Here is a 26,956-nt window from a genome sequence, read left to right as displayed (position 1 = left end):
TCTGCAGGCCTTGTTTTATTGTTCCTGCGGGGAACAGGACACTCTTCTGCTCACTGACAGACACACTGTGTCACATTATAACGTTTTTTACGTTATAATGTAAAAAACATTATAACGTTTTTCATGTTATAATGTGAAAGACAGAGAGAGAGAGAGAGAGAGAGAGAGATGAAGATGAAATAAAAAAAAACAACCAGAGGACACTTTTCCCCCGTTTTATTTTTAAATAGAAAAACCTGCCTGGTCTGACAGAGCTGAAACAACAAAATATATATATAATAAAAAAAAATGTCAAAGAATATTAAAACACAAGTCATCCTGTAACATTGGTCTTAAATTCAGGTTGCGATGCTGACGCAGACGGAGTGCTACGACATACAGTACAGAAGGAGGACGCTGGAATCTGGCCTTTCACTCGGTTTCCGCCTGTTTCCTGGAGCACGTGATCAGAGAAAGGTGTCGTTCTGGGTCTTAAACTGTGAATAAACATCACAGAAACGGCGCCGAGATCGCGTTTCTGGGACCAGCCGTAACACTTTTCTTAAAAAAAAAACATTTATTTCACCATACAGGAATGTCTTCTGCGAAGACGAGACAGTGATGTTTTCGACAAGAGCGCTGCTCCCATTGCGTCGACCCCCACTGGAAACAACAAGGCCGGACTGGTTTTCTGCGTCACACATCAGAAAGGCCTGGGATCGACTGAGCTTGAAGGGTCTCTTCATTATACAGTCAGATTTGTGTTTGTGCCTGTAACACACACACACACACACACACACACACACACACACACACACACTAACGTGCTTACACACAGGCATCATACCTAAAGCAGACTGTGCAAAACTCTTTGGTGATAATGAATTTAAAGAAAAAGGAACGCAAAGTAACACTATCCCACAACTTGACATGGTAATACAATCTTTCCAATATACACAATTCAAACAGTCAGGAAGTCGAAAATGTAAGCCTACAAATTCAATAAATTAGACAGCAAAGGATGAATTGCAGATATAAAATCCAGCAGTTGAGTTCTTAAAAATTAAGAACAATGAAAATAAAAAAAAAAGAGAGAGAGAGAGAGGGAGAGAGAGAGAGAGAGGGAGAGAGAGAGAGAGAAGAGACATCCTGGTGTAACAGTAACAGTGTTGTATTAGCAGAACTGTAAAAAAAAAAAAAAAAAAAAAAAAGGGGGGGGGGGGGGGGGACTTCTAACCAGAAGAAAAAGTCAGATTGTCCATGTTAATTATAAAGATTGCTGCTATTGTTTTCAACAAAGAATTGTAGTGTGAAATCAGTTATTTGTAAACATTCACAATCAAAGGTTATGCTTCACACGCACGCATACACCAGTGGGATTCACCGCCCACAAGACAATATGGAATAATAAAAGAGCCATGACGTGCATGACATGGCGTTGCTGTCCTGACTTGTACCATGTGACAGGCTGAAAGGGACCTTGGGCCGTCGCTGCAACAAAGTTCACATACAGACGACGGTCAGTATGACTTCTCTCATCAGTCAAAGCTTCTGACAGAGGACAGATTATGTGATAGCTGTCAGCCAGTTTGTTTGTTTTGTTTTTGTTTTGTTTTGTTTTTTAAAAAGAGAGAGCGCGAGAGATAGAGAGAGGGAAAGACATATTTAAAAATATATATCCATGTGAAGTCTTCCATTTCAGTAAAAAATAAATTAGGTAGTGACAATATCACGAGGAGGAGCGAGTGAGAGAGCGAGGGAGCGCGCGCGCAGACTGGCTTCAGGTTCAGTTCCTGACAGTTTGCAGTCTGGCCTGTTTTTCACGCTGTCCTAACTGAGCCATTATTGCTGGCCAGCCTCCTGAAGCCGTGGTCGTTCTTCTCCAGCCACAGCTCCGCCAGCTGCTGAGTGGAGCCATGTGACGAGGCTTTGGAGCCCAGGCACATTTTATACTGTTTGGCCTCCAGGTTGGGGTCACACACCACGGGATGGTGGACGTGTACGATGCCAGTGTCTGTGCTCCGGAACAACTTGATCCCCGACTGGACAAATTTATTAAAGAGGTCCACGTCCTCCAGCCCCCAGCCCTGTATGGAGGTGTCGAAGCCTCCGGCTCGGACCAGGTCCCCCTTGTAGACGCAGACGATCCCGAAGCCGTAGTTCCGCCACAGGCCCGTCTTGGACGTGAAAACGTAGTTATTGTTACTGGGGACCTTGCCGGCGTACACCACCTTGGGGTCGTACTGACTGAAGATGATTGGGAAGTAGGACTGCTCGCCCAAGGCGGTGTTGGCCCGACATCGCTTGAGGAAGTCGCTGGTGAAGAGCAGGTCCACGTCGCAGTAGAAGAGCAAGGAGTCGTTGGAAAAGTGCATGGAGCCGACCTCCAGCGCCAGCGCCCTGGAGAAGGAGCCGGTGACAGGCTTGATCTCCATCTCAGCGCGCGGGTACTTCATGTGGTACTCCCTCATCAGCTCCACCTGCTTCACGCGCTCCGTGTTGTTGTCCGTGCTGAAGAGCAGGATGAGCAGCTTGACGTTCTGGTTGGGGATCAAACACACCCGTTCGAAGTTGGCCATGAAGCGGACAAAGATGTTGAAGCGGCCCGACAACGGCACCAAGATGTTGACCTTCTTTTCCTTCGGTTCTCGCTGGTCCTGTCCGGAGTTGGCCAGCTTGAAGGGGACCAGCATCTTGAGGGAGTTGGAGAGGAACGAGAGCGAATCCGACTCCTTGTTGATGTGGCTGGCCAGTGCCCTCGCGTCCATCTCGTCTTCTTCTCGGAACTGAATCTGGCTGAATGTTTGCTGAAGGTACGCGTGTCTTCTGACGGGAACCGTCATCGTCTTGCCTTTGTGTTTCTTGTACAGCAGCAGCAAATCAAGGACGTACTCTGCTCCGTACAGGGGGTTCACCCTCCGATAGCCATACTGTATTTCCTTGAAATCTAAGACCCGGCCTCTCGTTTTGGCATTAGCGTTAATCATCTCCATCACTTCCATGATGATATCGTCCAAGGCCTGTCTCTGGGAGGAGTCCATCCCGCGGCGGGGTGGCTGGCCGTCTGACGCCGAGAATAAATACCTTCCCGTCAGAAACTCCCACTCAAGGACGTCTTCTCTCTGCCGTGGGTGGAAGCGCATAAACGAGGGCGGCATGCCGAGCTGAAGGTCCTCTCGGCTCGGCTCGGCCGCTCCGTAGCGGCCCATCTGGACAATCTCCCGGTGGAGCTGGATGGTTCGGTGTCGTAGGTCGGCAATTTTGCGGCTGAGCATGTAGCTGTGCAGGCGGTACTGGTAGGGTGGGTTTTTGTTCGGGTGGAGGGTGATGGCTCGATGGATTTTGCTGTTGTGAAGATCTCGTATGTAGCCCTTCTTATTTGGTTCATAGTTTTCGTAGAAAAGTTGCTGCATCTGTGGACACAAGGGACAGCAAGAAGAATGAAAGTTTAATATATTTAATATAATTGGTCTAACCATTGGCAGTTGATGTCTGATACTACAGTATTTGATAATATTGAATTGATGCATCACTCAAACGAAAAAAGCATCTCATATTGCAGGTTTGGGTTAAAGCACTCTTTGTGTACCCCCCCCCCCTCCCCCCCATTGCCCCCAAATGGTGCAAGTCTAAAGTGTCAAGGGGTTTATTGTAGATCAAATCATGTACAGTTACTCAAAATGTGACTCCGTGTTTACTCGTGAGTTGCTAGAGCTTTACGAACCCACTGTTTGTCAAATCACATGAGATTCAGAATGTAAACATCAGGCCAGCTGCTCGGAGACAGCTGGCAGAATCTCAGGCACGGCCAAAAAGGCAGGTTTGTCTTGTTGCCTCCCAGTGAAGGGAGCATCAGAGCGGCTGCAACCCCCTGAAAGTCTAATTTAAGAGAACGCTGCTGGAATGCGTCCACGAGCAAGGTCCCAAGGGGACGGGCTGTGCAGGGAATCAGGCAGGACAGACGCGCAGGCTGGAGAAAGTGATACCTGAAGCTCAGTGAGATGGCAGGAATTGCTGCAGCAACTCTTTGCTTTTTCCACACATATCGCCTGCATTCCACTGCACCTCGGGCAGACTGCCAATCAAAATACACAGTAACCTTGTCATTAAAGGAAGTCTTGAGCAGAGGCTGCCTCTAAAGGGGTGAAGGGTCAGCTTTTACTTCTGAGACCGGACCACGGGTCGTGCCGCAATAAACAGAACCAACCTGCGCATTTCTTTTTTAAAAAAAAATCATCATCTGTTGTATCTTTAGTGTGGAGCTTTTCTACATGTCTTTTGATGCAGTGCTAGTACTTAAATTAAGTAGTAGTTACATTTTAATTCATACTCAATTAGAGACAAAAAGGAAATTTATGACATGTAACATGTTAAACTAAGTCAGTAATTCTTCAAAATAGCCACCTTTCATAAAAAACATTTTTTAGAGCAATTTTAACATGTTGTACTTTGCTGCATAAGTACATATATCTTCTAATACGTTTGATGTTTTCAGTATCTATTTGCGGTGTAGAAAGTTATAAAGACGAAAAAAAATTGCATGAGAAGGTGTGTCCAGACTTTTGACTGGTAGTGCAAGTGCGCAGAAGCATCACACATGCAAGGTCTTGTGGGTAGAAAAAAATTAAATCATGTGGCGGGCCGGATCTGGCCCACGGGCCTCGAGTTTGACACAAGGTTTACTAATTATTAAAAAATAAATAAATAAAAAGGTACAAACAAGTAAACGCAGGTTCTCTCATTCAGATGCGAGAAGAATGTGCGAGATTTAGGCTCTCTTTCTTCCCTAAATCCCTTAAATCCCTAAAAGAAGCCTCCACGTGCACTCGCTTTTCTGCTATTTTTGTCTGATACAGCAGACTAGATTCTCGCCTTTCCAACGCAGTATTTTTCCACTGTTGGGCTGATAGTGATGCTGAGGGAGCCGTGTGCCAGCTCAGACTGTATCCAGCAGGGCAGCACCAGTGGTCATCAGTCGGTCAGGATGTTTATGTGTCCGTCCTGGGGCTCTGGCCATCATTAACACCCTTCCTAATTACATGACCTCAACTTTTGTGGTCAACGCAGCAACTTATGACTCATTAGTGCAATTTCTTCACAGCCATTAACCTCGACAGTATCCCCCCACTGACTAAAGGCATGCCCTTCAAACAAAGGAGACAAAGGTATGTTGCCTGCTGCCTGGGTTCCGGACTTCGCTCAAAATGAATCCTGCCTGCTCGGAACAGAACAGCTGCTTGGAGCAGAAATCAAACAGCAATATTAAACTGGTGCTGTTCGCTTCAAATTCAAAGTACTATTCCTTGTGGTCCAGCAGAGGGTGCTCTTCAGGCTGAGTTTGTAGATGTGTGAGGTGGAATCAGTCTGTGAAATATCCCACTGCCTACAACTCCTTTGTAAAAATATTAATTGAAAAGTTTCAATTAATGTTGTCGTATATCAATGATTTGTTTTTCTTTGTTCTAATTAGTGCTCAAATGAAGTCATGAATACTTACATTAGGTTGTCATATGAAAGTCAGAAAATAAAAGATAAAACTCATATCTCACTCTGTGTGTAGTGTGTTAGAGTCTACACCCAGCGGGATAATGGCATTATTTCCTTCATGTAATCACACCAATAAACCTTCCTCATAGACAACAATACAACAACAACAAAAACCACAAACAAGAACGCACCTTTGCCCATAATTATCTTGACTGGTTTTGAAATTCTGCTGTGTTTCTTGTGGCTATGAATGCATGAAGAAATGCATTTGTCCAAGCAAGAGAGTGGATGCAAAAAAAAAAGAAGCTAAACAAACATTTTAATTAGATTCATAGAGTCAAAACATTTGTCAGGCAAATAGGGGCTCATTAAATGTGCTTTAGAGAGATAAAGCGATTCTGGAGCTTAATTCAATCAGGATCTCTTGTATCCTACTGCTACGATTGAGGCAATGCCTCAAATAATGGGTCTCCAGTAAGACCCAAGAGCACATAAATCCTGCAGCAAATCATCAGGCCAACAGACAGTATGTACATGTGGACTTATAGATGAGGGCAGGTATGAAAGTGTGCAGTGCTGGTAGTTCTTGGGGCATCAATGGGGAAATGTGCAGGCGATGACAGTGAAGCCCAAGGCGGCTGCTGCTGCTGCTGCTGCTGCTGCTGCTCGGGTTAGATTTAATCTCCAGGACAATGAGAAGTGGCTTCCTTTGAGTGGACCATGCAAATCTAATTGGAGACGCCGAGACGGCATTATTCTGCTGTAATTGGCTCTTTTGTATACAAGGGTGGTCTGTCCAAACTAATTTCTCAGTTCAGGGAAAAGCTCGTCACACCTTGGATGCCTCGACAATGGGCCTGGTGCTAATGTGTGTAATGCCAAGTGGTCGGACATCAGCAGCATCAGGGCACCGGGTGACTTCAACGTCTCGGCCATGGACCGCCACCGCTGAGTGAGGCTGCAGAGTCTGCTGCCAAGAAGTACTGACTGGACTGTCATGCTGATATCTGACAGTCTTTTGAATTGGACAGATACTTTGCTTTATAAAATTAAAAAATAAATTCACTAGGAATAAAAAGGGGTTTGTCACTCTGGGTGTCACAAACAGAGACCAAGACGGGCTTGAGTACTACAACACTACTGAACATAAACAGCGGAGGTCTTGACGTTCAGAGGCTTTGACAGCAGGCTCAAGTTCAAATCCAGAATAAATGAAAGGCATTGGGACATTCTGTATACATTGTGATAATTCCCATTGCACTTTTGTACATACTGTGCAACTTCTCTCCTCTCACAACCCAATTTGTGATACCTCGTACTTGAGACATACAATGTAGTCGTTTAAAGTCTCCAGTCTGATGGTGGTTATGAAGGACACAAATACAGCAACGGAGTGATGTGACGATCTGTTCTCAAACCTGGCAGCAGTAAAAGGGCTATTAAAGGCCTATTTATGAAGACGGATACAACGCGAGTAGCAATGCGTCTTCATTAAGTAATAGCAACTGCAAATGACTTTGTGCGATCCTGCTGCTTTGAACTGTATCCAGTGACTCATCAGTTGTCATCCTGCTGGCTTTTTCTGCTAAGAGCTGTTCATGGAGAATATTAACGGCCATCCATCTATTGTCTAGCACCATTTCTCCAGCACACAGAGTCGCAGCGGTGCTGAAGCCTATTCCAGCTGTCTTGTGAGCAAAGGCAGGCTTACACACTGGACCTGTTACCAGTTTATAATAGGGCCACATAGAGAGACAAATAACTATCCGCACCCGCATTCGTTATAATGACAATTTCTTGCTGTGCCGCGACAGTGCCAACCACTGCACCACCAACAGTGCAGACCATGCCGACACCCACACTTGAAAAATGATAGAATAAAACAGTGACGGAAAGAGAAACGCTTGTTGTGTAACGTGAGTACAAAATTATCGGAAGTTGAATGTAAGCAGTTCCTATGTTGTGCAATTCTCTGCAACACGTCAAGAACTTGTTCTTGAGGAAACCACTCGAGCCACATTTCTAAAAGAAAAAAGCCACACAGATCAGATATATAATCAATATATAACTACCATTTTTGACTCTGAATGGTGCTCATTTTAACGATAAAATAGGTCACATTACCAAATATAGTCAATGAATTGTTAAATGACACGCCAGTTCAAGCCTAAGGAAACAGGACAAGAGAGCTGTAATGATACTGAGGAGTATGGGACAGGTTAAGCTAATAATTAGTTTGCTGTGCAAAAAGGAAAAAAGGTAACTCAACAAACACCACTACCACAACTGCACACTGACGTGCTGAAAACGTGCATAAAAAGACAAGTACTAAAAATACATAAATAAAATAAGATAAAAATACAAGCCTGATGTCCAAAGAAAACAAATATCCAGAAAACTTAAATATGCTCGAAAAGGAGGAGGAAGAAGTACAAAACTTATTTAAACCGACCCCAATTCACTTTAGATTTCATCTTTATTTTATTGCATTCTTTAGTGAAATATATTAAAACAAGATATTATATGCAGCTATTAAACATTATCAACTATTATGTTACTTCAATTATATTACTATTATATCACAGCACTATATTACCATATTTTACATATTATACCGAGGCGCTGCGAGTAAACGTGTTAAAACAACAACATCAACAAACAAAAAAGTGTGATAGCCTCAGCCATTTATTATTTTACTTTATTTCATAGTCATTGAGCTCACAAAATTAATGCAGCCTTTATTTACTAGCTACTGAGTTTTTAGACGTTTGATGAGGTGGGACATTGGGGGTGGGGTGGGGGTTGGTGGGGCTTGGCTGTCTAAAGAAGAAACCAGCCGACTGCTGCTTCATCCGCCCCATCCACAAACCAGCAGAACATGGGTGGATCCACGGCACGGATGGCTCTCTGACATCAAGGCACAAGCCTAAAATTAAAACCTTCCATGAAAGCGAAGGGAAAATCTACCCAATATTGGTCAAATTTTTCTATTTTTTTTATTGTTGGAGGTAATTACAGCCGTGTGGTGGGCAATGACATACTTGTGGAGTCTTGCTGGTTGATGGAGCTAGCATTTAGCGAGTGCCGCCCAAAGGAAGCTGTAGGAACAGGAACTCGGGACGTGGGTGTAGGAAAGCTTGGAGACAAGTGTTTCTGCGTGCACACAAACTCAACGACTGAAAGTGAATATGTTTATGCAAGCCTATAATCTGCACCGCAGTCCCTGCCCTAAACAATCCTTCACTCCCAAAAGAAAAGTATTCTCGTTTGAAGCCTAATTTCTTAGTCTGTCATGTTCTGAGCTCTCATCACGGTGTGTGTGTGTGTGTGTGTGTGTGCGCGCGCGCATGCACACGAGGCACAATAAAGCAAGTCGCATCCTGTCAGAAGCCCAAAAGTCAACTGTGGAAATCACAAGGAAATTGAAATTGTTGTTCTCCCAGTAGAACGTGTTACATATTTTTTCAGACAACTAACTTGAAACACAAATCAAAGCAGGATAAATAGCAATGGATGTCCAAATTGTTGCAAGAGAATAAAACAAACTAACTGACAAGAGTCAATACCATAGCATTTCACCATTTTACTACGTCCGCTATTCATTATTAATATTCATTGCCAATGCTATAAAAGCTGCTAAGCTTATATAGCTAGACAATGACAGCATTATGCTCACAAAAGGGCTAAATCAAAGCGAAATCATAGCCAAAGACGTTTGTGAAAACGTATTTATTATATATATAATATGATATAGTCCTCATATTGCCCTCACAGCAAGAAGGTCACGGGCTCCATCCTTGGACCTGTGGCCTTTACGTGTGGGGTTAGCATGTTCTCCCTCTGTCTGAGTGGTTTCTCTCCGGCCACTCCGGCTTCCTCCCAAAGTCCAAAGACACGCACGTGATGCGAAATGGGAAGTCTAAATTCGCCACCAGTGCAAGCGTGCACGGTCGGTTGTTTTTCTGTGTGGCCCTGCAATAAAACTGGCCACTTGTCTGCTTGATTTCTCAATTTGTACTTCAAAATGAAAAAGAACTGAAAGTTAGTTGAATATAATTTATTTCCTGACATCTATAATTAAATATTCTTTAAAGTTTTTTAGTAGCCAGCCTTAAAAGAAAACACCATTTAGCTTTATTTGCCTTTAGACAGTCCCAACAAGCACATACACCAATAAGACAACCCATCTAAGTAACACACAATTTAAAAACTATAACTGAAGTAAACAACCCTAAAATGGTAATCACAAGAAGAGTACAAAGTGTCACATTTCTACACTACACCATGGACGTCAAATAGAGAAAACCTGGTCTACTTGTATGTAACTCAGGAAAGGCAAAACAGTGCCGGCAAAAAAAAAAAAAAGCATAATCAGCAGAAGCTCAAAGAAAGAGGTGTCCCATTACTTTAGAGGCAGTATCACAACAAAATATAAACCCACTTCAAAACATGGCTCAGATGGGAGCCCAGGGAAAAGTGGTAGGGGTGCTTCACAAGGAGGAACGGAACAGCGAGGCAGTAAGATGGGCCATACTCTCCACCTTGAGGTCACGCTGGGAAGAATTCAACTCGCAACGCAGCTTTTTCCTAAAGCTGTGGCCTCCCCTGAGGGACAGGTGATCAGGGGGCAATAATTACACTCCTGTTCCCGTTTGATCCCTCTGACACCATTGCCTTACGGACCCCCAGGTAAACCAGCCGACAGCTGTATGCTAATGGTTATGGCTCATGTTCCAGATGTTACCGCTGACACATGGGGTGAGCCTGGGAAACCATCAGACTCCTTCAGATTCCTCCCAGAAGAAGAAGAAGAAGAAGAAGAAGAAGAAGAAGAAGAAGAAGAAGAAGAAGAAGAAGAAGAAGAAGAAGAAGAAGAAGAAGAAGAAGAAGAAGAAGAAGAAGAAGAAGAAGAAGAAGAAGAAGAAGTGTTCTCTTTTATTTGGCTAATTTTCGTGAAGAGTGGATGTAACCTAATTTTTCAGAAATCTGGCCACAAATGTGTTTCCTGCAAAGAACTGAGACCCCAACCAAAAGCTGATTAGGCCAGATCAACTTTGGTACGAGGGGAAATGAAAAATCTTGGCCTGTGAACTCAAAGGACAATTTGCCCACTCTGTGAAATCTTTTTATGTAAAAGCTTTTGCACACTGGAAACTAATCCCAAGCACATGCAGACAGCAATGCACACTGACACATTTTCCAAATGAAACAGCTTCAAGAGGATGGTATCAAAGGTCCATCCGAGTGAATGGTCTGTAATTCAAAATGATATATGCATGCAAAAACTGACAGCGCCACAAAGAGGTCAAAAGTTTGACTGGTAGCAGTGGTATATGTAGTATATGCAAACTTGTTGAGGAACACCTTCAAACTAGATGGTGCCATCTAATGAAAGGCATCAGCATGTGGTCCCCGGGCCATAGTTTGCCCACGCCTGATCTAACATCTAAAGCTTAAAATGTGCAACAGGCCTTTGACTAGTTCCTGTGTTACTGGTGAGGCTCTCTGCTGCTCAAACAAACGGCTCCAGAGTCTTTGTCAGGGCTGAGTGCATTACATCACTGTCCTGGTCAAATAACAGTCTTCAAGTGTGACTGAAGTAACAGTCTATACCGGTCCTGACTTCCCCTTGGCACACAGTTTGCTGCCTCTAATGATGCATCTCACTTCCTGGTCCAATGTTGTTGAAGGAGGCTTGTGCAATAGAGAGAAGGGTGAATTAGCCACAGCGAGGAACGAAGAAACCCCTGATTCTTCTCAGAGAATTTGCAGCAGTCGCAACACAACAACACTTATTGTGAACAACGCTTATTGTGTATGTTGAACTGCAGGACGTGTCTGAAAACGTACTCTGCCTCTGTTATCTTTGACACTTCCTCATCTTATCTCAGCTCTTTTCCTGTTCCTGCTCCTACCTGATAAGCTTAATTAAACTAAGGTTTCTTGCATATTAGAATGCCCACTGCCAATGTCTGCCATCGATAAACAGCGCGTCTTTCTTTATGAAACACAATGAGCTTGGTGATCTGACACGGACCCGGATGTGTCAGGACCGTATTCAGACAAATGAGCAAAGCTGTATTTATGTCACTATTGACGTGTCAAGCAACTACTGCAAAAAGGATATCATCCAGTCAAAACGACCGATAATTCCATCAATGGAAACAGAATCTACATTGAATGTGCTTTAGGACATAAGTGGAAGTGAAAAACAAATAGGACAAACTGAAACATGAGTGCAAAAGGTAGTTGGTCTTCCTATGTGGCCCTTGGGACAAAACTGGCTACTGGCCCAGGGTGTGACCCCAACCTTTGCCTGAAGCCAGAGGACAACGGACGGACGGACGGACGGACGGACGGACAGAAACAAAGATGTGCACAGTGGCTTGAAATATTACATTTTTATATAAATTGACTAAATATTTCAGGAAACTCTTGCTTTCTTCACACACACACACACACACACACACACACACACACACACACACACACACACACACACACACACCAGAGCTGTTTGAACTCAACACACACACACACACACACACACACACACACACACACACACACACACACACACACACACACACACACACACACACACACCAGAGCTGTTTGAACTCAACGCACAGCTTAATCTTAAGCTCGAATCTAATGATTTCTCTAAGCTTTGATTTGGCGCTGTTTAAACATGACTCATCATGTTTAAACTAGATGTAAGTCTCTTCTAAAAGAAAGAAAGTAACCAGGTAATACAGGTACACCAAGTAAATTGTCACTACTGGATTAATAAATGCTGCTGTCACCCGAGGACAGCCTTGAACACCCGCTCTGTTTCCTGGTTTGTCAGGAGAAAATGTCTCTATTCACCGAGCAGATGAGGCGAGATAACCTTCCATTCATAATGTCTGCTGAGACTGTCCTCCAAAGAGCGGTCACATCTCCCACTGCAATCATTCATCCCCCAATCTAATTAAATGTCTCAAAATGCAGCAGAATAAGGACGAAATGTTTTGTTTTAAAGGGGCAATAGGCAAAATTTTCACGACTCGAGAGTGCATCAGAGCATCAAAAGAAACAAAGAGGCTGTCCACTCCTTCAGAGCGAAGCATTCTTCCATCCTTCCATCCATCCATTTTCAATACACACTTCTTCCTGAGCTCAAGGTCATGGGGGTCTGCTGGAGCCTCTCCCAGCTGTGACAGGGCGAAGACAGAGTGACAAGTCGCCAGTTCATCGCAGGGCCACATAGAGACAAACAACCATTCGCACTCACGTTCACATCTACGGACAATTCAGAGTTTCCAATTTACCTCACATGCATGTTTTTGGACTGTGGGAGGAAGCTGGAGAACCCGGAGAGAACCCACACAGACACAGGGAGAACATGCAAATTCCACACAGAAAGGCCAAACGCCTGGAATCAAACCCACGACCATCTTGTATTCTGGGGGCCTGGTTTTACTAGAGTTGTGTGTCAAATGCAGGTCTGGCACTCAAAGTTGTCCCCTTGGAAACACAACATGGTAACAGAAGGCGACCCTCCAGATTGAGGGTTATATCCGGCATAATTTTAGCTGACGTTAGTGTTCATTTGGAGCATGTTTCATGTTATTTGCATGTGTTTTCTGAAGTTGCGGTGTGTTTGACCGCCACTAGGGCGGTTTACTTCTTGCTACTATTTAGAACGGTGGTGGGGCAGCTGTTTCGATACAGGCTGAAATTCACATGCACTAACGTGCTTATCCGGCCGGTCCGGCTTTGTAAACAAAAGGCTGGAAAGGGCTCAAACTAACAAATAGAGAGTGTGTGTGATTTGATGCTTTACACTGGGTAAAACAACACAATGAGAGCTTCACAAACCATACCATATGATTTTTTTGTTTATTAACTTACACTACCGGTCAAAAGTTTGGAAACACCCATTTCTTCTTTCTCTTTACTACTTTCTTCACTGTATATACATACTGTGGACATCAACTATATGACCAAGACATGTGAATTAACAATAAAATGATGTTAAATACCTAAATATGTTCTGTTATAATGAAGGGTGGCTATTTTAGATCATCTAAAATATATAACTAGAGTTATTTCACACTTTTTTGTTGAATACATATTCCATGTGTTCATTCATAGTTTGATGTCTTGAGCGACAATCTACAATGTAAATAGTCATGAAAATAAATGAAAAACCACTAAATCAGAAGTATGTGTCCAAACTTTTGACTGGTGGTGTATGTCTGATGAGAATGAAAAGCATACATTGACCCTTTAAGCATTGACCCTTACTGTGCTTTTATTACCCCCTCAGAACCCATTGTTTTAACTTACAAAAACATTCATCAATTTGTTGTATTTGTTTGTAGGTCATTACGTAGCAACAGAAAAAAAAGCACTTTTCAGAGAAGCTCCAGACTCAGGAATTGCAGCATCATACTTTTTGGAGTTGAGAAAGCAAATGTTTCCGCTGAGGAAAGCAGAGCAGAGTTGAGAGACGACTGAGGAAACGGAAAACATGAACAAGCTTCGAGGCAGTCTGCACAGGCGACGAAGAAAGGAAAAGGGGGAGGGTGCTGAGGGGGCAGTTGATGGGGTAATTTGGGGACCATGAGGTGTTTTGATAAAGCGGTGGGGAGAGAAGTTCAAAGGCGAGATGTTCGGGCAGTTTGCCTCCCCTCGTCACACTCACTTTGCAGCAGACAAGAAGGGGAACAGAAGGCAACAGAGCGCAAGGTCGACAACAGTCTGAGACAACAGAGCTGCAATATGGAAGGATGCTTTCACCCCCAACCCATGCACAATGGCTGGAAGACATTATGTCTTGTTTAAAACTAGAAGACAACTGATATTCTCTCCAGCATTCGAAGGGGAAATTCCAAAAGACATGGGGACCCCTCCTAAATTTATTGCAGATCACTTGATGTAATACTTGACTACTGGACAACAGATTCACTCTGTCTTTTTCCCCCTTTTTTCTCTTCTTCGTCTTCAGTTATTTTTTATTTAGTGCAGGTTCTGGATGAGATAAAACACCGGTAGTGGCGAGGAGTGGGTTGACAGGAGGGAGATGGTGGGTTATATTTGTTTTGAGATACCTGTATGACCATGCGTTCTACTTGTATAACCATTTGGACTGACACATGCAGTATATATTTCTTTTTTAATTGGGACTTGGATATAATGCCATTGCCCTTCTTTTTTAATATATGTTTATATCCTTTGCATTTACATGTATATATATCCTGCCACACCCCTGTAATGACCTGTTAACTGCATTGCCTGTCATAAAGGGCTGCAGTATTAAACAGCTGCTCTGAAATGAGACGATTTCAGAGCTGTGAGAAAACTAAAAAGCCCAAACTGGCTCAACCCACAACAAAGGAGCCACTGGCTTTACACCTCAACCGTCCAGCAGTGGAAATGTAGGAGCAGTAGCCCAGTAATCTGCCGGCCCTGGACTGCATCTCAGTCAGCCTGGTCTCGTTGAGGACGATGAATCACTGCAGGGCCCAGACTGGGCCAGACTGAGATGACTACGTCAGGGACAAAATCCAGTCAGCACAGCGTCAGGACCCGCACTTCCACACAGAATAATGACTTTCCAGTGGCCTTCTTTTTCCTCTATTATCCTTGGGACTGCAGTCCCAGAGAGCCATGCAACTCAGAGCACTGCTGTCCAAGAATGCAGTCAATGCGAGCTATGCTGCACGTATAAACTTGTCACCAACCCCCCCCCCCCCCCCCCCCCCCCCCCCACACACACACACACACACACACACACACACACACACACACACACACACACACACACACACACACACACACACACACACACACACACACACACACCGACAAATAGCAAACACAAGTTCTTTGCCACTTTCCACGTTGTTCACATTGTTTGGCCTTGTTTGAAATAGAGACAACAGACAAGAAAGGGCAGTGACCTTCAAGATAAAATATTATGCATTGATAGTAATGTGCTATTGATTACAAGACAGCATTCTTTCTAGCTTGAACAAAGTAGCAGTCTTAGTTATTATCTCCTTTCTTACCCAAATAAGCTACAATGTCTCGCTTGTTTCTGTATTTGTGACATGGTAAAAAATAAACTAACTATTCTCTGAACAAAGAAAACTAAGTAGTGTTAGAACGGTGAAACTTTGTAGAGTAGCTCAGGAGAACAACTTCTTTTTGAGGTGAATGCCGCAGATCAAAATGGCTCTTCTGACTGCAGCGCCAGAGATTGATCCAAACATGCACTATTTAGCAATTTCGGGGCATGCTGTGGTGCACACAATCATTCTCCTGTCTCTGGGCCCTGATCCTTCCACTCTGTGAGGCATCCTAGCCTCTCCCCACTGCAACTCGAACCCTCCACCCTGGACCAACCTGCGGCATTGCCCGAACAAAGGTACCTTTTTAATCCCGTAGCCGTACACGCATTACATGGCACAACATTAAAGACTTTTGTCTCCTTCGAGCGCACATAGATCCATACATACACTGTACACCATGCAAATCTCCATCTTCCTTTTTGCCAGTCCTGAAACGATGAGGAAAAACTGTGTTTCCTTTATTAAAAGATCCATGGAGGCCCTGTCCTCAGGCCTCATGATGCCCTCCAGCAAACCCTGGCCTCTTAGTATTTAGTTACCACACACACACACACACACACACACACACACACACACACACACACACACACACACACACACACACACACACACACACACACACACACACACACAAGGATCTATCACTCACTAGCCCACTACGAAAACATCTTGAAGAATGTGCAAGTAGCTTCAACCTCAGTTCGGTTTCAGCTGATTTCTACTGAAGAAACTAAGAAAGACTCAAGAGAGGGAGACGCACAGCCCATCTGCTCCTCTACACAGTAATGTGTGTCTAACAGTTCCTGTTAAGAATGAGTTATGTCCTTCAGGATGGATCAAAAAGAACGGACAAAGTGTTAGTTCGGTGCCACTTCCAACTTGATCATTTAAGTCGAAGAAAATATGAAAATGTTAAAAAAAAAAAAAAAATTGCTGAAGAAAAGTATCATCTGAAAAATATACATTGATGCATTACAATTATTAAGATGACAAAAGAATTCTCCTAAATTATTTTGGTATCAAGGACACGTCAGCATGGACGGTGTTATCGCCTCAGTCTGCAACACACTGCCAGAAATGAATGTGGATTTCTTCGCACAGACGTTCACAAAATATTTGCAAATTTTTCAACTAAATAGCCAGATCTGCACAATCTGAAGACAGCTGAATGATGGTCTGGTTTGGTGTGAGTGTGTCATATGCCTTTCATCCCGAGCATGACCCCAGCCTGGATGTCACTGACCCCAAACAAACTACTGACAAAAACAGTATTGTGTGGCCACTGCAGCACTTCACCAACAGTTGGATCAAGTGTGGCACTCATCTCACAAAAACGGCATAATGCCAAAAAGGTCATGCAAGTCTTTGATAGATCCTGATAAATACTTTCACACCTGCTTTCAAAGGGTTGTCATATTAATGAAGTCACAGCCACAAACTTTCTTAATATGGTCCTTGTCCATTAACATTGCAGGTGCATTTTTGTCACTAACTTTTTCCCTGTGAGACAATGGCTCGTATACTGACATCAGTAAGGCACAGACAGACAGACAGACAGACACTTCATTTAACCTGGACACCACCATTTTTCTTTTCTTTTTTTTCAAGCTGCAGAACGCTTTGAAACCACTCCATGACTATGATAACACTGATGATGTACAATAATGGCAGGTAAGATCCACTGATAGTTTCCCACCTAACATTCACGGCCCATGCTCCGTCAACAACAACATCCTGCATGCAGGTAAAAGGCCACACGGCCATGTGGAGATGCTGCTTTGTGATCAATCTATGAGGAGGAAACACATGGTGAGGGCTTCTATGGCCATTGTAAGGCTCTTAGGGAACTAATCTTCTCTAATTGGATGCTAGAGGCTTAACAACACCACAATGATTGACTGTGATGGGTGTCATGATAGATCCAGCATGGTGAATGGGCCTGCCTCGGGGTCTGAGGCCAGGAGGTGGGGGGGTGGGTGGGGTTGGTGGGGCGTCTGCTGCTTGTCTGAATAGTGGCCATTTATTTGATTACAAACTAATTTTACAGTCTGTATCTTGCTTTTGAATTTTAACTGGACGCTGGGCTTAATTATACAAAATGCTGGTGTGAAGAGGAACTGCCTTCCAAAATAGTTTTAACAATGTCACGGCTCTGTTAAATTGAGGTTTTCCAAACATCTGACCTAGAGTGTTGGAACCAAGGGGAATGCAGAATCCAAATCCATGAATCAACAAATAATGCATTTACTGATAAACGTGTTGGGTGTTGCTGTCGTAAGTTGGTCCTTCAAAAAACCATGAAGAATGACTTGTTAGGGAAAATTATTAGGAAAGATGTACGGTTAAAAGAGCTATGGCAGCTCCCAATAGGCGTGGGAAGCCTATTTAGAAAAAAAAGACATGTCTATTCTACTATGATGTTGCTGCACCAGCATTATCAAAGCTGATATAGTTGTAAGATACAGAGCTCTCCTTATCTCTGTTTTGGCATTATGCATAGCAACACACAGACCAGTCAGCAGTAGCCACATTGTGCCCTACGGGGAAACAGGATGATTTAGCACTGAACGCTGCCTGCGACAGATCTGACAACACGCACGCGTCCAGCACCGACTCACGGCAAACAGTCAGAGAACCCTTATCAAGTGAGACTTTACCTTCAAAGCTGCATTGCAAGGACCGCTGCAGCTGTTAAGCCTCTCAGCAAAAATGTGCCGTGCATGACACACAATAAATCGTGATATGATTCTACATTAACCTGGACTGTTGCCAAGAGGTGTATCCCCAAGGGTATAATCATCCGACAGGTCACCTAAAGTATTCTCTAAATCCTGCAGCATGTTGTGACAAAAACGAGGATTCAGCCCTGTGATGCGAGACCACATATCTTCCTGAACACACATGGAATAGGTGTGAGAAGGAAAACAAACACAGAACACGGCCTGACAGATCATTACATGAACGCTGGGCTGTTTGGGAACATTGATCGTTACTGGTCGGTGGTCAGCCTTTGTCACTGCACTCTAACAACAAGGGCAGAACCATGTGGAAATGTTTGGGATGATGTCTGGCAGGAGGAAGATTCACCGACAAACACAACCTAGTGTGGATAGATAAAGATTACAGCTTACTGGCCGGTCTGACGTCTAAATATAGGTCAACGTCAGCAGTGGAGCTTAAATCTGCTGATAGTGAATGAGTGACTGTTCGTTTGCAGGGTGGGCAAGCAAATGGATGAGCAGTCTTAACCATTTAACATGACTTGAAATCAGTTATTACTGACATACAATCTTTGCTTGGACAACACTATCCAAGACTGAAAAACTGCAAACTGCAAACTGAAAGTGTAGAATTGTATTGGTACTGATGTGTCTTTTCATGTATTGCCAGCTCATCAGATATCCTCCAGTGGCCAAAGCATGCAGACGTACAGCAATGACACCAGGGCCACATGACAAGGCAGTGAACGGTAGAAGACTGAAGAGAGAGGTAACGTGAGGTGGACGTCCGTGTCTAAAACACGTGGAGTGACAGAATTTGTGGACAGATCAAAAGCCTCCATTCCTTCGACTAAAGCACATCGCAACTACCTGAAAGAGCCGCTCAAGAACATATTTAACATTCCGGCCATGATGCACAGCCTTGGCAACCCTCCAAACAAACCAATAAAACTGGATGCAAAGGAGTCCAAAGAACCCCTGTATTATGCAAGAAACAAACAGTTGCAAATGGCTGAAAATAAATAGAAGGAGAAATACATTTAATTATTGCTGAAAGTGCAAAACAATTAAGGGAAATGTTCCACGTTCACAACATTCAAATTGTCAATTTTTCCTCCCCATCAATTCTTGCAAAGTCTTTAGTTTTATTTAAAAATGTGTAACTGTTTAATCAAATAAAGTCTTTCATTACTTTTGGAGTATTTTTTTTTAACTAGCAGAACTCCTGAAATGAGTGAAGGCCTTGGAGAGCACTTGGAGAGAGAGATAATAATAAAAATAAAAAGTAGTATCCCATGCCCTGCTTCCCTTGAGATCAGGAAGTTTAGTTGACGATGCTGCTGATAAATCATTAGCTTTGGATTCTTTTTTGATTCCAAAGAAAAGCAGAGCATTTGCCAAGTAAGGATTTATCACAACACATGGTTAGCAGAAAAGTTGGCCGCAATTAAGCGGAAGACAAGTTCAAGCAATATGGAAACATTCATCCAGGAATCTAGAACTGGAATCAGGTGAAAAAATGACAAGGTGACATCATGAGCAGATCTTTATCAGGTCTGACTAAGATAATCAGCCATAAAGAAGTCCTTTATCAAGGTGCATACATTTGAGAATTGATATAGTTTTTTACTTACGTCTTTCTAATGTTGTGTTCTCAAAACATGCCTTTGCCACGGAGCTCAAAATTGAGCTCAGGTGTATCCTGTTTCCAATGATCATCCCTGTGATGTTTCTGCAGCTTAATTAGAGTCCACGTGTAGTCAATTAAGTTTATTGGACATGACTTGGAGAGGCAAACACCTGTCTAAAAAAGTCCCACGGGTTGACAATGCATGTAAAAACATAAAACAAGCATGAAGTCAAAAAAAACTGTCTGTGGACCTCCGAGACAGGATTGTCGTTAAGTACAAATCTTTGGAAGGTTACAGAAAAAAATCTGCTGCTTTGAAGGTTTCAATGAGCACAGTGACCTCCATCATCTGTAAGTGGAAGAAGTTCAGAACCACCAGGACTCTTCCAAATGCTGGCCGGCCATCTAGACTGAGGGGAGAAGGGCCTTAGTCAGGGACTTGACCAAGGACTCGATGGTCACTGTCAGAGTTCCAGAGTTACTCTGTGGAGACAGGAGAACCTCCCAGAAGGACAACCATCAGCAGCAATCCACTAATCAGGGCTGTTTGGTACAGTAACCAGACAGAAGCCAGTACTTAGTAGAAGGCACATGGCAGCCTGACGGATTTTGCCAACAGGCACCTGAAGGACTCTCAGACCATGAGAAACATGGTCTGGTTTCTACTCCAAAGGTTACTCAACTACTTTTTGCAGCGAAACAGCACTATTTCACAGCACATGCCTCAGCCACGTATTCCTCAACAAAATTCAAAGTGGCAACCTTCCAAAAAACTTGCAACCAACCCCAAACCTCAGAGTTGTTTGTTCAAACTATGTTAAGCACACTGGTTTTCATTCCACACATAGATGACTATGCATTTCAAAACATGAAGTAAAACAATCATTAAGGTCTCTCCCAAACGTCATGGCAGTGGTCCGGACTAGAAAGACATCTGTGAAGTTCTGGCACAGTCCCACACTATGAAACAGGCTGCAGCTGAGAAATGCGCAGCCCTCAGAGGTTTCCAGTCAAACGGAGAAACCACGTTCAGTGTCTTGAAATCCTTCAATAGTCATCTGTAGCTTATGCGGCGAAAATATCTCCAACTGATTAGTTCTTTCTAATAATTTGAAGTTTTGTCTATATCTAAATGTGTGAAGATTTACTTCCTCCCTCTGAGTAAAATGGCGCGTCATTGAGGTTTGGCACAATTTTCAACCATGGAAAATGATATTCTGAAAATAAAGTTCTGAATAAAAAGTATTGTTTCACCATCTACAGTGAATGCCAGATGTGTGGCTCTTTCCTGGAAAAAAAAAAACTAAAAACAGAGGAACAAATTAAAGCGCAACAGGGACGCTGGGTGGGTTTCATGCCAGACCACCAGCTGCACAAAATGCTTTTTCAGCTCTTTAACGTGTCTTTTTGCATTACCGGCATGCCAACTAACACACCAAGTACAAGAAATGACAACTCACTATAGTTTTTTTTGACCAAACAAACCTTATTTATGGTTGAAAGTAGACCCCCAAAATGAATGTATTAATTCTGCAAATGGCCATAGTAGGGCCCCTTTAAAACATGTTCCTCCTTTCAGTGAGTCACGGAATTATTTGCATAACCGTTGGAACTGCATCAAAGAGAATTGGCAAAGGCACATCTACACCAGAAATCAAATGAAATCCTTCTCCTCAATGGAGATGACTCATTTTGACTCATTTGCATCACAACATGAGACAGCAGTTTTCTGTCTGACAAAGCAGACAATCCAGGGAGAGCTACGGGGGACAAGCAGTTAGCCAATCGTCACCATCCGTGGGGAATTCATCGGGCCAGAGACACAAAGGGACTGCGCCCCCAAAAAACATGTGTCTTATCCACAGAACACACGCGAAGATGAAAAGCGGAGCAAAATGTGGCGATGAGCAGATCTCGTTCCAGCTGTGCAAGTCTAAATTTGAACGTGGTTTAATTGGTTGTTTGCACAAATTTTGTGCAAAAATAACAGCAGATCTCGTTAGCTGTTATAGACCTTTTGCTGTGTTTCGCTCTTCGGGGCTTGTCATCTCCTTCTGCATTCATCTGGTATGCGTTCACACTTGCCACTTGCACGCGGTTTTGAAGGGACAACTACAGGCAGAGTGTCCTCTCAAAACGCTATTAGCAGGTGGAGTCATTTTTGGCGGGAGGGAATTATCGGGGCCTTGCACCTCTCTAATATATTTTATTTGAGAGTACGTGTTTCCATCTATTCACATGCAGTCCTCCCGAGGTAACGAGGGCGAAAACATGAGAATGGTATGAAGTTCAGAGCTAAATGTGTCACTTTGATTTGAGCAATGTGATTACAAAAATCAAAGTGATCCTAAAGCACTTCATCCTCCTCTAGCCAACAACTGCAGAAAACCATTTACCAAGTTGCAAATTATCGTAAACCCCAAAAACAATACAAATCAACACCCAATCAACAACTACTGCTAAAAACTATGACTATGAAATAAAACAAACACCCTAATCGTATGAGATCTATTGGCTTGTTTCTACCAAAGAAATAATAATAATAATCTTTATGGATAAAGAAAGATTAGTTCTAGAGGCAACTAATTCCAGTTATGTATTATTCTGAGGTATTTTTGAGGGTGTGGAGGGACGCAGTCTTTTGCATGACATTTTCTTTTGAGTATCGAAGAATACGAGGAGAACAGACACACTTTCTAGGCCAGCAGTGAGGCCTGGTTCCAGCAGAAGGCTGACTCTGCAGTCTGCAGATGGCCTTCCCGCTGGGCTGCAGGCCAGGGATTAAATAAGCTCATTTACCGGAATGGCTTGATCAGCCTAGTCCTCAGATAAACTTGGAGATGTTACTCACTGCGCCAAGACCTAAATGTTCCTAAACTGTATGTCATATCGTTGCAAGTTTGGTTAATCTGAAGTTTACAGCAGGTTTAAGTATATAAGATTATAATTAGAGAAGCTATGGACTGTTTAGTTCTGGGTTTGTTGTGTTTTATGACTTTACATTCTTTGGAAACCTGATGAAGCCCATACATTTCTTATGGATGGGGGGGTAGGAAAAAAAAGGAGGGAATGAGGAGTCAAGACTAAAAATGACAGAGCTAAAGCTTAAGAGTGCCAGTAAGAGAATCCCTGTCCTTCAGACAGGAAAGAGGAGAGGAGACTTTTGGCTGCAAGCGAGACAAGGGGGAGGAGGAGGAGAAAGCAAACACTCAAAACTGAAAGAACACAGCAGTAAGAGGGAGAGGGTTCTGGAAAGAAGAGAGTTGTTCCAGCACTAATGCAAAAACTTGGAGTCGATATTGAATTTAATAGGTAGGCAACACACTGACTAAATGTGCAGCCAATTTTTTCTCGAGGTCTTCCCCAGGCAGAACGCAAAAGATGACTGTAGTCTTGAAGCAAAAAGACAAGAGGAAGAAGTTGGGTTTTTTTTGGAGTGCATGTCCATACATGCATTAGTCCTTGTGTTTTGCTGTTACAAAATGTGGTTTAATAGTTTAGTTTTTATTTTACAGCTGCTCACACTTGTTTTTTTTTCGTGATTTGCATGGCCAAGAAATTCAAAGTAACTCCCCCACACATACTGTAGACACAGGAAAAAAAGAGAGCAGTGGTGATTGCCTAACACCTCGTTATGACCCATGGAAGAATGGGAGTGGACAGACAGGGCATTGAGAATAAAACTTTGGGGACTCCTACGCAAAGAAAAATTAGCTCGGAGTATCAGTCCTGTGATACCTTGATTTCTGACTGGACAAACTTTCCATTAGGGATAATCTGATCTGCTTAAAACACAGACAGCGGCTTCAACTGTGTGAATGGAGTTTACGTTCCTTCGGAAGTCAGCCACACAAACTGTGGGTTTGTGAATGAAGAGGAAGAAACGCAAAAAGAAATGCGAGCTAATGAAACAGGTTAAACAGCCGAGCTGGCAATATATACAATTAAAGAGGGAGCTTCGCTGCTAACTCCGCTGCTAACTCTGGCTCAGAAGGGTTAACATCAGGCATGAGATTAGAAACTCTGCTCGGAACAAAGACTTTCACACTCACACTTATAGTCAAGTTTCCAATTCACCTCACATACATGTTATTGGACTGTGGGAGGAAGAGAACCCACGCAGACACAGGGAGAACATGCAAACTCCACACAGAACACTTAAGGGTTTTTTTTTGTTATTTTTTTTTAACAAACATCAGCGTACAGACCCAACTCAATCCAAACACACAACATTTAACAATAAACCTAAAAACCTACATGAAGAGTAAACTGCCCATAAAGTGTCCAGCCAGAAACCACAGACTGATAGCTGCAAGAAGGACTTAGCATTTATTCAGCTAGGTCTCTTTTTATCTCATACTGGACTACATTTAGGCATTAGTGCTTCAGTCAGGCTACGGCTGGTGTACTTCAGCATGCTGTATGTTGTGATCCTCTTATGGGAGTTTATGCCAGATGAGCAAGGCATGGTAGAAAAGGGATCTCTGGAGAAAAAACAAAAAGCCTTCAGTGGACTTTTCTTAATCAGGCAAGCTTCAACTAAAGTAGCAGGTACAACAGCAGGGCACGACAGTAAGTATAAATGACAGCTAACTAAACACCTACATTCCTGCTCATAATTACTTATATTAACTACATAATTACAAATGAGATTGTTTCTTTTTTTTTCCGTTACTCTTGCGACTGACTCCTCAAAAGCTCTTCCTTCTAGAAGTCAACCTTCCCACATGCAATCGTACATTCAGTCTATAGCTTTGGGAGAAATCCATAGCTAATTATGCAGCACAAGGCTGTTTTGATGCGCCGACTGCAGGCACTGAGGATGGAATCTCTGATCTTTTGACTTGAATGTCATTAGTGCTAACACCCAGCCATGACTAGCATATCAATGGTAAAGGAAAAGTCGTCAGAATGCTGAATTGGTGCACAAATTGACTGAGATCAAGAAATACGCAACACCAATTAAAAAAAACATCAGCGAATGGTCAGATGAGGAAAGCACTGCTGAGAACTCCATAGTGTTTTCACAGCAACACGTCCTTCCTCCAGAAAACCTCTGTTGTGACGTTAACTGCTCTTCATAACTGCTATCTCAAGTCTCTTAACGGGAAGCACTTCTTTGTAAAGTAACTGGTGCTATTCTCACACTCATGAATAATATAGTCCATGACATTTATAGACAGGTCAAGCCTTATGTACAACTGCAGCATTAAATCTAGAAGGCGAATGTCACTTTGGGTTGCTACTACCAACAGTGTGAAGAAAGTACATATTTGTTATTGAGGAAACAGAAAACGACATTATGCAGACTGCAAATTGAATAATAGCAGAAAACAAATTAAAAATATAAACAGCAGCCAGAACAAGAACAGTGAAAATAATTTTATCTACGTACATATTTTGTACATTGTGTTGCCTGCCTTGCGCGGAGTCCACTCTGGTACAGCAAGCACTGCGCCTAGCCGAGTTACAATTTAAGCGACTATTTTAACAGGTTACGTTCATCATTGGCAGCGTCTGTTGGCCGCAATGAATTGTGCATCGGTAGCAGCTGCAGGCGTTAAACTACGGAAAGCAGGGAGTAAAGGAAGATACAAACAAGTACAAGTTCATTCAACTGTGCTGCCAGCCCAGCCAGTGAAAAAAAAGGGAGCAAGATGAAACCACACACACACACACACACACACACACACACACACACACACACACACACACACACACACACACACACACACACACACACACACACACACACACACACACACACACACACACTCATTGTGATGCCACTAGTTCCATACATAGTAAAATGTATTTTTGTTCTGAAGTCTTACAAGTTGAAGTTGAACCTTCATTAAAATGTGTATGCAACGACTGAGAAAGGATAACAGGATGGGGAATTGTGTGTGTGTGTGTGTGTGTGTGTGTGTGTGTGTGTGTGTGTGTGGTGGGGGTGGGGGTGGGGGTCATATAGAGGAGAGGATGTAAGGTGAGGACACAATGGCTCGGTTGTTGTAACGATGAGTATGCATGAAGCACAGTCAGAGGGCCAGCGCCGAGTTTGGCAGGCCTGCAGGCAATTCAGGAGAAATTAGGATTAGGAGGTGGACTCAGAGCTCCCAGTGGCGAGGCCTTGTGATTCCCATTAGCTGCGTTGGAGCTTATGATGGTAAGCAGGCACGCAGGGAGGGGACAGCCAGGCCTCTGCTAGGTAGCGATGGGCACACCGACGACTTCTCGGTGTGCAGCGTTGCGCCAGCAAATGGCGAAAGACGGCCAGCAGTTGATGAAACACCACTTTTTTTCGGTTTCTACCCGTTGCATCAAACACCACAGCGCATTGTGCAGCCAAGCGGTTGACAAACACTAAAATACGGGCAGTTTTTGGAATGACTATACACTCTGTGAGTCTTTCCACACTCCCACAGACGGCCATGACGGCTTGACGGTCAGAGTTTCACATATGCAGTAGTAGGGTGTACAGCAGGCGTGGGCAAACTATGGCCCGGGGGCCATATTCGGCCCATTAAGCTTTTTAAATCGAACTTGAAGAAATTGTATTAATAGTAAGTAAATAATAATCTAGCTGTATTTCATCAATTTTTTCACTGTTTTAAGAGTCATTTTTTTTTTAAAAAAAAAGAGCTAAATACTGTTGGGCTTCAAAGACATATTTTGTTGTAACGCTTTTGATCATTTTCAATTGACATTAAAGCACACGTTCTCTACATGTTAATTTCCCTGAGGGAGTCATCCCAAAGGGATCAATAAAGTCTCTATCTATCTATCTATCTATCTATCTATCTATCTATCCCATGATATATTTTTCTTCTCCGGGTCACCAAAACACTCCATCCATCTGCTCCTGCTCCAGCCCCTCTGTCAAATTTCAGAACCTACTGTGGCCCACCAGTCAAGAGGCTTGTCCACCAATGGTCTACACAGGCACAACTCAACACAGCGTGTAAGAAGTGAGCGCAATTGCCTCAGGAATGCGGAGGGAATAAAAACAGGAGGGA

General features: G+C 43.2%; 1 protein-coding gene across 1 annotated transcript in view; it reads right to left on the bottom strand.

The window, feature by feature from the left end:
• Positions 1 to 201: 201 nt before the first annotated feature.
• Positions 202 to 26,956, bottom strand: part of LOC142887448 (chondroitin sulfate synthase 1-like) — a 36,258-nt gene continuing 9,503 nt past the window's right edge. The window contains exon 3 of the mRNA XM_076025113.1: positions 202 to 3,392. Coding sequence (XP_075881228.1) covers positions 1,800 to 3,392 — 1,593 coding nt within the window. The 3' untranslated portion in view covers positions 202 to 1,799. The remainder of the gene's footprint in view (positions 3,393 to 26,956) is intronic.

Source organism: Nelusetta ayraudi, unplaced genomic scaffold (assembly GCF_046127955.1).
Source record: "Nelusetta ayraudi isolate G7.1 ecotype Tasmania unplaced genomic scaffold, CSIRO-AGI_Nayr_v1 ptg000002l, whole genome shotgun sequence".
NCBI classification, from domain to species: Eukaryota; Metazoa; Chordata; class Actinopteri; order Tetraodontiformes; family Monacanthidae; genus Nelusetta; species Nelusetta ayraudi.
The sequence above is the reverse complement of the archived record's forward strand: the minus strand, read 5'-3'. Positions and strand labels throughout refer to the sequence as shown.